The 14,150-nt window shown below is 41.6% G+C and overlaps 1 protein-coding gene across 5 annotated transcripts in view; it reads right to left on the bottom strand.

Moving 5' to 3' along the window:
• rtn1a (reticulon 1a) overlaps positions 1 to 14,150 on the bottom strand; it is a 234,042-nt gene that overhangs the window by 163,945 nt on the left and 55,947 nt on the right. For 3 of the 5 annotated variants that reach the window (XM_043697266.1, XM_043697271.1, XM_043697269.1), the window contains exon 2: positions 3,263 to 3,301. The exons of 1 other annotated variant lie outside the window; for it this stretch is intronic. In XM_043697266.1, the coding sequence (XP_043553201.1) occupies positions 3,263 to 3,301 (39 nt within the window). Of the gene's footprint in view, positions 1 to 3,262; positions 3,302 to 5,992; positions 6,016 to 14,150 lie in introns of those variants that run through there. One more of the 5 variants, XM_043697270.1, reaches the window with a different exon arrangement.

Below are 14,150 nucleotides of genomic sequence, written 5' to 3'. Positions count from 1 at the left end.
GGCAATTGTGAGATTCAATTTGTTTTAAAATTCATTCATGGGACATGGGTGTCATTGACTGAATCAACATTTACTGTCCATCCCAAATTGCCCTTATGAAGGTGGCATTAAGCCTGCTCGAAAAGCACATGGGCTGTAACAATTCAAGACAACAGCTCACTATCACCTTCTCAAGGAGAACTAGGGATGGGCAATACATGCTGGCCCTGTTAGAGTTGCTTGTATCTCATGAATGAATGAATGAATGAGTGAAAAAACTTCAAGCCATACACATGCCTAATAATGACCATCTCCAAAAGAATGGAATCTAATCATCACCCCTTGACATATAATGGCATTATCACTGCAGAATTTTCACTATCAAGTATTACTTGCCACTTATCAACTCAAACCTGGTTCTTGTTCAGGTCTTGCTGCATTTGAAAATGGACTGCTTCAGTGTCTGAGGAGTCATGAATAGTGCTGGCTATTGCACAATCAACCAGTGAATATCCCCACTTTATGATGGAGGGAAAGTCATTAATGAAGCAGCTGAAGGTGGTTTGGCCTAGGACACTATGCTGAGGAAAACATGCAGAGATATCCTCGAGCTGAAATGACGGACCTTCAACAACCACAACCATCTTTCTTTCTGCCAGATATTCATCCAACTAGCAGATCGGCGCAACATCGAGGGCCAAAGGGCCTGTACTGCGCTGTATTCTTCTATATCCTCGAGCTGAAATGACGGACCTTCAACAACCACAACCATCTTTCTTTCTGCCAGATATTCATCCAACTAGCAAAAAGTTCCCCTTCCCCCTCCTGAATTGCCATTAACTCCAATATCCAGTGATGGATGTGTCACAGTTTCCACAAGTGAAAAAAATGTCTTCAGTCTCTGTCATAACCTGTTGTATCATCACAACTGATTCCAGCTCCCTTACATATTTCCAATCTTGGTATCTGATTATCTGCCAGTAAATTCTTTGTAACAAAGAATGACTTTCAAGTCTTTCTTGCCTCCATTCATGTGAAACTCTTCCCTGTGCATTAATCACTCCTACACAACGGTTAAGATAGCCCAAAATTCCTGACTGGAAAGGTTAGATGGCTGAAGAGTTTAGTGTTAAGATCTTGTGATCAAGTCAATACAAGTGCATCAATCTGAGGCACATTAAGGAATGAATAGCACATAGGTCTAAGATGTTCTACGCACAATAAATGGGTAGAGGTTGTTTAATCATTGGTCTTCATCCTCTGCAATCAGGAAACATTAGCTTACTGAATCCTACTCAGGACCTACCACCCCTGTTCTTCCTAGTTCAAAGTCTCCAGTTTAAAATTCAATGCCTCATGATGAAATCCTTTCATAGTTTCACCTCTCTGTATTACTTCTGCTCCCCTATGGAATGCATAATTCCCTGGCTCAAGACTTTGTGCATCCCCTCCATTGCTTCATTACCAACCATGTGTTCATCCTTTCTTCCCATGTTCTGCAGTTCATAAAACTTCCTTCTAATTTAAGACACTCAAAAATCCCACACTTTGACCAAATTTTTGATCACCCCTCCATATATCATAATATTTAGCATCTCTTATTTCGTTGTTGTAATAAATGACACAGAAGAATTTACACTGATTAATACATCTTTAAGAATGGCAATCCTGTAAGGACATCTTAAAAATATCACCCTCTTACCAAAGAATGAAAGGAATGGAAACAAGAGACCAAACTAAAACTCAAATATCAAACTTTTTTTTCTCAGAGAGCAAAAAGCAAGCTGGCAACTGAACCAGAAGCAAAATTAGTCCAGAAAATTAACAGAGGGTGTTTATACAGTCCTCAGAGAAATGTAATCTTTGGGTTCTTTGGACGTACACATGATGGGAACAAACTGTGAATGGTATATGAAAGCGTAATTCATAAGTCTTATGAATGTGAGTTGTTGTTATAATTCAAACAAACAAACAGTTATTGTTGAGAAAATGTGTGTTATGGCTAGGAGATTAGGATGGTTGTGGTAAGAAATCCACTGTTCATTGCATCAAAAATGCACCGCTTGGGAAATCAGTTAGCAATTACAAAACATTCTACCCAAAATTATCCAAGCTCAAAATTGCACAAGGAATTTATAAGCACACTGTATGTAGCAATTGATTCACTAAGGTATAATGGATGTTCTCAATTCAGGTCACAAAATATTAACAAAGTTTGCATAATTCACAGAATCGTAGTTCAGGAGAGGCAGTGGTGAAGTGGTAATTCCACTGAACTAGTAATCCAGAACACAGGCTAATGTTTTAGAGACAGGTTTGAATCCCAACCTGGCAGATGGTGAAATTTGAATTCAGTAAAAATCTGGAATAAGAAGCTAGCCTAAAGCCACCTTGTTCATAAATGGCCTTCAGGGAAGAAAATCTGCCATCCTTACCTGGTCTGGCCTGTGACTCCAGGTCGTGAACAATATGACTGGACTCTCAACTGTCCAGTGGGAAATTAGGGAAAGGCAATAAATGATTTTCCATGAACCAAACAATAAAGAAAGTGAATAGATGTATTGTCAGATACTATTCGAACTGACCGAAGCCATAGTTTCATTTCCTGCTACTTTCAGCAAACTGACTTGCAAACAAAGAAACGTAGAAATTAGGAGCAGGAATAAGTTATTCGGCTCTTCATGCTTACTCCAGCAATTAATATGATCATGGCTGATCAGACAACTCAGTATCCTGTTGCTACTTTGCCCAACACTCTTTGATCCCTTTTGTCCGAAGAACTATATCTATCTCCTTTTTGAAAGCATCCAATGTTTTAGCCTCTATCACTTTCTGTGGAAGAGAATTCCACAGGTCATCAAATCTCTGAGATGATATTTCTCTTCCTCTCAGTCCTAAATGGCCTCTTACCCTCAGACTGTGGCCCCTTGTTCTGGTCATCAGGAATATCCTTTCTACGTTTACCCTATCTAGTCCTGTTACAATCATTGTCACTCAGATGAAAGTAGAAGGGGAGCGACTGAGCCACTGTACAATCTAGGCTGTTGTTTATTATAACAGTAGAAATAAATGGTTTCTAATTTACACAAAAATAAATTATATTTCTCAGAATAAATTTACAGGCATACAGTAGGTCTTTTTAAAATCATGTAAGGAGATTATTGGAAATGTTTTAATAATTATGCTCTTTTCCTTGTTAGCTTTCATGAAAATGTCACAAATCAATTAAACTCAATGATATTTCAGAAACTGAATTTACATTATAACACATATGTGTGGTTACCTTTTGTACTTAGATTCTGAATCAAGGGAGAATGTCCAACTGGAAAAAAGACAGAGATATAGAGTCAGTAAAACAATGAAATGTGATAAAACATTATTTTGTCCACTTTTTTCTTATCGTAATATTTAGTTTTCAACAGATTTACCACCAAATTTTCAAAACAAATTCTCAGGATGTTGGGGTGGCTGGCTATACAAGCATTTGTTGCCCATACTAATAGCAAAAGCAAAATACTGCGCATGTTGAAGATATAAAATACAAAGTAACTTTATAAATCTGGCAACATTTATAGATAGAAACCAAGCTCATGCTTTGAATGCAAAATGACTATTCTTCAGAACTGAAGGAGCTTGAAAAACCACTGAGTTTTTTGCTGTAATGTGAAGTGGGAGGAGCAAGTGGGACGACAGATGGTAAGGATGTCCAGAGCAAAAGGGAAGGGAAGGGGTGTGCTCATGGTAGGTACGTGAGTGGCATACATGAAGAGCAGTTGTTAATTGTACAAAATAGATCTGGTCTGCTGAAAGCAAACTCTTGCAAACAAGACACTAGGGGGTTGTTAGGTTGCAGGAAGTGGGAATAATCAAAATGGAGGAGAAAGTTCATGGTCTGAAGTGTTGAATGTATCATTGAAACTTGAAAGTTGCAAAGAACGTAAGCAGAAAAATGGTGCTGTTCGTTCAGCTTGTGTTGGGCTTCACTGGAACCTACAACAGGCCCACGACTGACAATGAGTGCCACATAATGTATTGAAATGGCAACTGACCAGAAGGTTGGGGCCATTCTTGCAGACAGAGCAGAGGTTTTCCAAGAAATGGTCATGCAGTCCACTTTTGGTTTCAACCATGTACAGGAGATGACATTCTGAACAGCATATACAGAACTAAATTAAAAGTCATACAACTAACTCTGGTTCACATGGAAAGTATATTTGGGGCCTTGGAGAGTGAAGAAATAAAGAAGCGAGTGTAACAGCTTCTGTGATTGCATGGAAAGGTGCCACAGAGGTGTGGTAAAGGGGAGTTGGGAGGATAGAGGACTGGACAAGAATGTTACTGTGGCTCCAGTCTTCTTTGTGCAATACTAACAGGAGAGAGGAATATATGTTTGGTTGTGCATCCTGACAGTGATGGGAATGGGCAATGCAGAGGATAATCATTTGCATGTGAAAGTTAGTGGGGTAGAAGATAATGACAAAAGGGAACTGTATTGTTGTTCTGGGAATAAGGAAAAGAGATGGGGGAAGAAGTGTGGGAAGTAGTTCTGACCTGGTTGAAGACTCTGTTAATCTCTGAGGGAGGGGGTAGGGAGAGAAGAATCCAGTTGAGGAAAAACTAAGCCACCACCACATCTGTTCTGATTCTGCCACCTTCAACAGGCATGAACCCAATGCTCTGCCTCATCAATACAGAATTTTGTTCTCATGATAACACTTCTGTTCTAGTGTCGCAGCAGTGTTTCAGCGATGCCCAACGCATGCTCAAAGATCAGTACCTCATTTTCTACTTAGGCACTTTGAGCTTCAGGGCTGAACTCGGAGTTCAACATGAACTCTGTCCTCCATTTTGATTACTGCCTGGTTTCCTCCACCCAGCCCACCACCCCCCAAGGCATGCATGTGCATGCATGCACACACACACCCCCCCCACTGCAATACCAATTCTCCAAGTGTCTTGTTTCCATAGGTATGCTCTCAGAAGAGCTGGCCCATCTTCTGCAGTTAACATCTGCGCTTCATCTATATCCTTCCTCAACCTACCATTAGCATTTTCCTCGCCTTTTATTTTGGAAACCCTTACCATCTGTTCCACTTGCTCCTTCTCTTTCCACTTCCTTTTTACAATATAGAATCTGTTGGTTTTCCTATCCTCTTTTGCTCTGAAGAAGTCATATTGGACTCAAAGCATTAACTCTTAATTCTCCCTCAACACATGCTATGAATAGCATTTCAGTTTTACTATCTTAATTGTGAAGTTGTTAGTGGTTATGGGTGACAAGGGCATTTCCTGCAGTCTGCAGGAAGAAACTCACTTGGTCTAATCAGAAAAATCAATTAAAAGTGTTCTATTGCAGGTGAGAATGCAATTTGACTAATATTTATCAAGTTAAAATTGGAGTACATTGCCAATTATCTCTACATCCCATATGATCATTATAGATATGTACCTGTGTCCACAGGTCATGAAGATTGCTGATATAGAGTACATAATTACCTTTGATAGGTTGGTTTTCAAGTGGTTATGCATCATAGAAACTGAGGATATAAGCTAGTGAAACTCAGTAGTCCCTGAAAATGGACACCCAAATCACAGTACAGGATTAAGTGATACAAGCATAAAAACAACAAGAGCAGTGCCTGTATTTTTGCCAAAGTAGGTCAACTCAGTAGGTGTTTAAGAATGGTGGGAGGAACTGGTTTCGGAATTCCACACCCATTCTAGTTTCTGTCAATATTAGGCAACTGAGGAGACATATGGAGGAAGCAAGCCCATAGGCAAATTCAAACCACACACGATTTTGGTAAGTTGGCGGAGCTGTGGCCTCATAGAGGAATCAAAATCACCTGCTAGTCCTGGCCTTGAATCACCAACCAAAGAAAAAGGTGTTCAACATCCTGTAGCTTACCACTAACCAGAAACTTGCTAGGTCTCTTGAGGTAGTAATCCTACATCTGATCCAGAAGGCATTGGGGTGTATCATAACAAATCTTAACAAGTTAATTAAAAATACCTGTAGCATGCTGTGTCAGCTCTTTGAGGGAGCTTTTGTGGTAATTCCTCTAGCTATGAACCAGGAGTCCTGGATTCAAGTTCCTCCTGCTCTACGAGGTTTGTAATAGCATCTCTAAATGGTTTGATGAAGATAATATCCAACTAGAAGCTGAATTGCATCAGCTATATAAACATTGTGGCTACAAGCACAAGTTAGAGGCTAGGAATACAGCAATAGCTGTATTCATCATTGGCCCTCTTACTTTCTCAAGAAGCCGTCAATCAATCATAGTTATCCATCACATTAATGACAGATACTTTTCTCCACAACCGTTAATCTTGTATAGCTATACACATGGACAGTGAAAATAACTCACAAAGGAAACAGCAGATCATTACAAGTTAAGAGATACCCACCTGACAAAGCATTCTTTCCCTTCTGCAGCTGTATAACATTGACAGTAACTGCAAGGATGTTAATAGCAGCAGGGAAAGTAATGAAAGGCGAATGAATGTCATGGGATTATGATTAGATTCTCACCTGTTGCTTATGGTTGCTGTCTGACACTTGTGTAGTGCAAATGTTGCTTGACCCTTTTTGGGGTAATGGTACCTCTATTGTAGGGTCTGCAAGCTGCAGTGGGAAGGTCTTCACCCGAGCATGTGGACCAACACAAAGGACCCCCAGAAGCTTCTTCCCTAGGTACAGAGATGGATAGACCCTCCACACACCACCTCGACCACCGCTCATCCCCGTGATCATAATGCTTGTGAAAGTTCAAACTGAGAGTGGTAAGCGGACATATGGACAGGACACACAGCAGGTCTTGATATGACCTTGATATGACCAAGTCTGTCAGCCAAACACCAACTGCAACCTCTCTCCACCCCAGCTGCGAAATTTAGGTCTGCTCTTAGGTGTAGTGGAAGGCAGAGAAATAAACTTACTGCGCTCTGATGAGCCTTCTTTGACTGGCCTTGGCCCACACAGCACATTGAGTTTGAGGGCAGTTGAAGGTGGCAGGATCCAAGGATAGATGTGGCTGCATTCCCTTACCTCATTGCAGAGATGGTGTTCGTGATCAATGAACTGATAAATGCTGAGGACTTTGGCAGCACCAGGACTTAAACAATAGAAATTAAAGTCAAAAATCAAATTACACCCGGGTTATAGTCCAACAGGTTTATTTGAAATTGCAATTTCAAATAAACCTGTTGGACTATAACCTAATATTGTTTGATTTTTGACTTTGTCCACCCCAGTCCAACTCCAGCTTCTCCACATAATAGAAATTATCATTATAATTATTCTTCCTACTCACATCCCATTTATCCTTCATTCCACAATGTCTTCTGACTTAGAAGCTTAATTCAATGTAAACATTCACTTCTTACTTCACTCATTTCCTGCTGAAATCAATCTTTTCTCCTTTTAAACACCCAATAACTATAAGCTGGCCAGGCAGTGATTGAAAAGAACAAGTGGAAGAGCAAGAAGACAATGAAGAAGAAGAAATGCAGGCACTCACTTTCACACTCACAGCCTACAGCTCAGATACTAAAACTGTTATTGAGTATTAAAAACACAGAAAGTGATGATTCCGCTCTACAGACCTATGCTAGTTCTCTGAGGAACAATCCAGATAATCCCACTCCTCAAACTGCCTCCATCAAGTATCTATCAAATTTAAGTTTCAAATCACTGATCCACCTTCACATCCAATCCCTTCATGAATACGAAGTTATCATGTGCTGCCTAAAAAAGTTCTTCCTTTTCTATGTCTTGCCCAAAACTTTAAACTCTTTGCCCCAGGCCTCGTATACTCAAACTAATGGGAAATTATTCCTTGCCTACCAAACCAAACTCAAATCTGTCATAATCTTGTACATCTCTATCAAATCTCCCTTAACATGCTTTGCTTCAAGGAGAACAATTCTACATTCTCCTATTTGATTTTACAACTAAAATCCCTCAAACTTAGAACAATTCAGGCAAGTCTGCTCTGTAACCTCTTAATAACCCATACATCCTTGCCCAAAAAGAGGTGGTCAGATGTAGACACAATACACTAATTGTGGCCTTCGCATAACCAAATAATGCAGCACATTTTCTGTTGCCGATAACTCAGCTGAGAAACTCAATGGAGCAGACTGCAGAAGACAACTGATGGGTATACCCAATGAAAGGTCTGGTACTTTGGCTGCTAGCAAGTCCATGTCCAATGTCAAAAAGGACGAAGGAGTCCATCACCAAACTAGCACAGTGGTAGTGGTTCAGTACAGCATAAACCTGCTGTCCTCTTGAAGGATGACAGCACTGGTGATCCCACCCCTGCCGCTCTGCAAATTCTGTTGCTATTGCTCATCAGCTAAATAACCTTGGTTACAATTGTCTTTCCCAAGATAGCTCAGTCTAAGGGTGAGCCTTTCAGGTTTGGAGCTGATTGAGGGCGTCCTCACAGGCCACCTACTGTCTTCCACTAAAATTGGACAGGCTTCCAATCATTTTGCAGTCACAGTCACAGAAGTAACACAGTGTAGGAGTTTTAGGCCAGGCAATGGTAAACAGCATAGTAGGAGCTAAGAAAATGCACAAGAGAAATTAGTTTATTTTTGTATGCAATATAGACTGTTTTGGCTTCTAACTTTGGACAGAATAAGCAGAAGCTGTGACATGACCCAAATCCTGGTCAGAGTACTCCAGCATTTTCCAATTTAATGGAACCTAATGAACATAAGATACAGGAGCAGAATTAGGCTATTTGGCCCATCAAGTCTGCTCCACCTTTCGATCATGGCTGATATGTTTCTCAACCCCATTCTCCCATCTCTCCCCATAACTTTCGATCCCTTAACTAATAAAGAACCTATCGCTGTCTTAAATACATTCAATGACTTGGCCTCCACTGGCATCCGCAGCAATGACTTCCATAGCTTCACCACCCACTGGCTGAAGAAATTTCTCCTCCTCTCAGTTTTAAAGGAATGTCTCTTCATTCTGAGGTTGTGCCCTTATGTCCTAGTCTCTCCTACTAGTGGCAACACCTTCTCCATGTTCACTCTATACAGGCCTCTCGATATTCTGTACGTTTCAATTACGCTCCCCTTCATCCTTCTAAACTCTATCAAGTACAGGCACACAGATATCATCTGTTCCCCATATGATGAGCCATTCATTCATTCTCATAACCAAGTTAAAAATCACCCAACACCAGGTTATAGTCCAACAGGTTTAATTGGAAGCACACTAGATCATTCTCATAACCATTCTTATAAACCTCTTCTGGATCCCTCCAGTGCCAGTTCTTCCTTTCTTAGATACAGGGCCCAAAACTGCTCACAATTTTCCAATTGCAGTCTGACTAGAGTCCAGACAGCCTCAGCAGGACATCTACCCTCTTGTAATCTAGCCCTCTTGAAATAAATGCAAACACTACATTTGCCTTCCTAAATACCAAGTGAACCTGCACGTTAACCTTAAGAGAATCTTGAACTAGAACTCCCAGATCCCTTAGTGCTTTAGATGTCCAAAGCCTTTCCCAGTTTAGAAAATAGATTACACCTCTATTCTTCCTACTAAAGGACACAACCTCACACTTTCTCACATTATATTCCAACTGTCACTTCTTTGCCTACTTGCTTTGCATTTTGAAGTCTTTCTGCAGCTTCCCCACTTCCTCAACACTACCACTCCCTCTCTCTATCTTTGTGTCATCTGCTCACTCAGCAACAATACCCTCAGTTCCTTTGTCTATATCCTTAATGTTTAACGTTAATAGTTGTAGTCCCAACACAAACCTCTGTGGAACTCCACTTAGTCACAACTGTTATTCAAAGGAAGAGTTCTTTATCCCCATTCTCAGCCTTCTGCCAGTCAGCCAATCCTCTACCCATGCCAGTACCTCACCCTAACACCATGGGCTCTTATCTTATTTAGCAGTCTCCAATGTGGCACCTTGTCAAAGTCCTTCTGGAAATCCAAATAGACCACGTCCATTGTCTCTACAAAGAATTCTAACAGATTTGTCAGACATGACCTCCCCTTACGAAGCTGTGCTGATTCCACACTATTTTACCATGCATTTCCAAATATTGTGCAATTTCATTCTTAATAACGAACACTAAAATCTTATTCACGACCGAGGTCAGGCTAACCAGACTATGGTTTCCTGTCTTCTGCATCTCTCCCTTCTTAAACAGAGGAATTATGTTAGCCATTTTCCTGTCTCTCGACCCTCCCGGACTCCAGCGATTCCTGAAAGATCACCACTATGTCTCTATAATCTCCTCAGTTATCTCATTCAGAACCCTGGGTGTAGCCCATCCAGTACGGATGAATTATCTGCGTTCAGACCTCTCAGCTTCCCCAACACCTTCACCTCAGGTGACAGCCACTACACTGACCTCTGGCCCCAATTCTCTTCATGTTTTGTTGTGTTGCTGGTGTCTTCCTGTGAAGACTCATGTAAAGTACATATTCAGTTTCTTTTGATTCTTATTACTAATTCTCCAGCCTCATTTTCCAATGGTCCAATGTCTACTCCTGCCTCTCTCTTACCTTTCAGGAGAAAGTGAGGTCTGCAGATGCTGGAGATCAGAGCTGAAAATGTGTTGCTGGAAAATGTGTTTCCTGAAGAAAGGCTTATGCCCGAAACGTCGATTCTCCTGTTCCTGGATGCTGCCTGACCTGCTGCGCTTTTCCAGCAACACATTTTCAGCTCTCTCTTACCTTTCAGCTATCTAAAAAAAAACTCCTGCAACTTTTCCCCACCTTATTGCCTTTTCAGTTATCCTATGCTGGTTTTTGAAGGTTTCACAATCCACTGATTTCCCACTAATCTTCATCACAGTGTATGCTTTCATTTTGCCAAATTGCTGTTCCTAATTTCCGTCGTTTCCCATGGTTGCTTCATCCTCCCTTTGGTATGTTTCTCTTTCCTTTGGATTTCTATAGTGCCATCCAAATTACATCCAGAAAGTTCTACCATGTGGCTCCACTATCGTCCTTGCTAGGCTTCTCTTCCAATCAACTCTGGCTTCCCATATATCTTTGTAGTTACCTCTACTTAATTGTAATAATATTATACCTGATTCAATCTTCTCCCTCTCAAACTGCAGGGTAAATTCTATCACATTTTGATTGATTTATTGCCACATGTACCTAAGTACAGTGAAAAGTTTTGTTTTGCCTGCAGTACAGCAGATCATAACATACAAAGACACAAAGATCATAGGGTGATTGAACAGAGCAAGGAATACAAAGTTATGGCTGCAAAGAAAGTGCACAAAAAGCAACATAAACATTAGGTCTGAAATTTGAGATGTCCATTCAGCAGTCTAACAACGGCGGGAAAGAAACTATTCTTGAACATGTTGATACATGTGTTTAAACTTTTGTAACTTCTGCCATAAAGAAGAGGTTGGAAGAGATAACTGGTTGGGAGGAGTCTTTGATGATGTTGGCTACCTTTCCCTGGCAACAAGAAGTGTTGATAGAATCAATAGAGGCAAGGTTGGCTTGTGTGATGGTCTGCGCTGTGTTCACAACTTCCTGTAGTTTCTAACAGTCCTGGGCAAAGTAATTGCTGTACCAAGCTATGATGCATCCGGATAAAATGCTTTCTATGGTGCATCTGTAAAAGTTGATAAGGGCCCTTATGGACATGCCAAATTTCCTTCACTTCCTGAGGAAGAAGAGGCATTGTTGTGCCTTCTTGACCATCACATCAATATGGGTGGTCCAGGACAGATTTTTGGTGATTGTCACTCCTAGGAACGTGACGGTTTCGACCACCTTCATGCCAGCTCCATTGACGTCGAGAGAGGCTTCCTATAGTCGATGATCAGCTCTTTGGGTTTGCTGACGTTGATGGAAAGATTGTTATCTTTGCACCATGTCACCAAGCACCCTATCTTTCCTACATTTTGTCTCAGCACTGTTTAATATCCGGCCTACAACAGTAGTGTTGTCAGTAAACTTGTAGAACGAGTTTGGATGAAATTTTGTCATACAGGCACGAGTACATAGGGAGTATGGTAGGGGGCTGAGTATGCATCCTTGTGGGGTGCTGGTGTTGAGGATTTTCATGGAGGAGGTGCTGTTGCCTATCTTCACGGATTGCTGTGGGTCAGGAAGTCAAGGATCCAGTTGCAGAAGATGGAGCAGAGACCTAGGTCTCAAAGTCTGGACATTAGTTTGTGTGGGATTATAATGTTGAAAGCAGAGCTGTCGTCAATAAGTGGAAGCCTGACGTGGGTATCCTTATTATCCAGTTGCTCCAGGGATGAGCGATAGGGCGATGGAAACAGTGTCTGCCATGGACCGGTTGCGCTGGTAGGCAAATTGCAAAGGATGGAGGCAGGTTGGGAGGTTAGAGTTAATGTGAGCTATGACTAACCTCGCTAAGCACTTCTTTATTATAGAGATCACAGCCACCGAGTGGTAGTCACTGTGGCATGTGCATTGTGTCTTCTATAGTATCAGGATGGTGATGGTCTTCTTGAAGCAGGTGGTGACTTCAGATTATAGCAAGGAAAGGTTAAAGATGTCAGCAAATATTCCCACTTGCTGGTCCACACAGGATCTAAGTACACGGCCAGGGATTCCATCTTTCCTTCTTTTTCACTTTCTGTGGGTTCACTCTCAAGAAGGCAGGTGTGTCTGAGGCTGTCGGGGCAGATGACACAGTTTCACTGACCTTCTGCTCAAACCGAGCATACAAAGCATTGAGCACATCAGGGAGGGATGTATTTTTGCCTGCTATAGTGTTCTGCTTAATTTTGTAGCCAGTCACGTCATGCAGGCCTTGCCTCAGAGTACGGGTGTCATATGGTTAGTTTAGGTCTCTACCTTAGTCCAGTATTGCCTCTTGGCATCTTTAATGATCTTGCTGAGGTCATATCATTTACTGTAAAGGTCTGGGTTGTCTGACTTAAACGCTGCATGCCTGGTCTTCAGTAGACAATAGACTAGGAGAAAGTGAGAACTGCAGATGCTGGAGATCAGAGCTGAAAAATGTGTTGCTGGAAAAGCACAGCAGGTCAGGCAGCATCCAAGGAGCAGGAGAATCGACGTTTCGGGCATCTTCCTGAAGAAGGGCTTATGCCTGAAACGTCGATTCTCCTGCTCCTTGGACGCTGTCTGACCTGCTGCGCTTTTCCAGCAACACATTTTTCAGTCGACAATAGACTGTCTCGTTCATCCATGGTTTCCAGTTGAGGAACGTATGGATTGCCTTCTATGGCACGCAGTCCTCTACACACTTGCTAATGAAGTCAGTGATGATGGTGGCGTACTCACCTAGGTTAGCTGCTGAATACTTGAATATATCAATTCCAGGTAGTCCCAGAACAGCTCTTCCGCTGCCTCAGACCAGCACTGTACTACTTTCTGCATGACTTCTGCTTGCATATTATGGTCACTGCTCCCTATGGGTTCCTTCACCTTTACTCCCTAATCAAGCCTGCCTCATTATAAATCACAAAATCCAGAATTGCCTATTGCCCAAGGCTCTACTACAAGCTGCTCCAAAAAAAAAATTTATAGACATTTCACAAAATCCTTAGAGATCCACTACCAACCCGATTTTCCCAGTCTAGTTGCATATTGAAGTTCTCATGATTATTGTAATAGTGCCTTTCTTGTATACCTTTTCTACCTCCTGATTTATTTCTTCCCTACATCCTGAGTACTGCTAGGAGAACTGTACACAACTCCAATCAGGAGTTCCTCACCTCTACTCGCACAGAATCTAGGTCTTCTGACTCTATAATCATTTCTTGCTATCGATTTAATTTATTTACTAATAAGTCAACCCTACCCCTCTGACCATTTGCCTGTCTATCCTTGGATATTTAGTTCACAGGCCTGATCCTCTTGCAGCCACATCTGTGATACCCACAACATTGCACAGATTGAAACTGGCAGATTTCAAAGTGGCACAGTGGTTAGCACTGCTGCCTCACAGCGCCAGAGATCCGGGTTCAATTCCCGCCTCAGGCGATTCTCTGTGTGGAGTTTGCACATTCTCCCCGTGTCTGCGTGGGTTTCCTCCGGGTGCTCCGGTTTCCTCCCACAATCCCCAAAAAATGTGCAGGTGAGGTGAATTGACTATGCTAAATTGTCCCTAGTGTTAGGTGAAGGGGTAAATGTAGGAGTATGGGTCTGGGTGGTATAC

This window comes from Chiloscyllium plagiosum, chromosome 10 (assembly GCF_004010195.1).
Source record: "Chiloscyllium plagiosum isolate BGI_BamShark_2017 chromosome 10, ASM401019v2, whole genome shotgun sequence".
NCBI classification, from domain to species: domain Eukaryota; kingdom Metazoa; phylum Chordata; class Chondrichthyes; order Orectolobiformes; family Hemiscylliidae; genus Chiloscyllium; species Chiloscyllium plagiosum.
The sequence above is the reverse complement of the archived record's forward strand: the minus strand, read 5'-3'. Positions and strand labels throughout refer to the sequence as shown.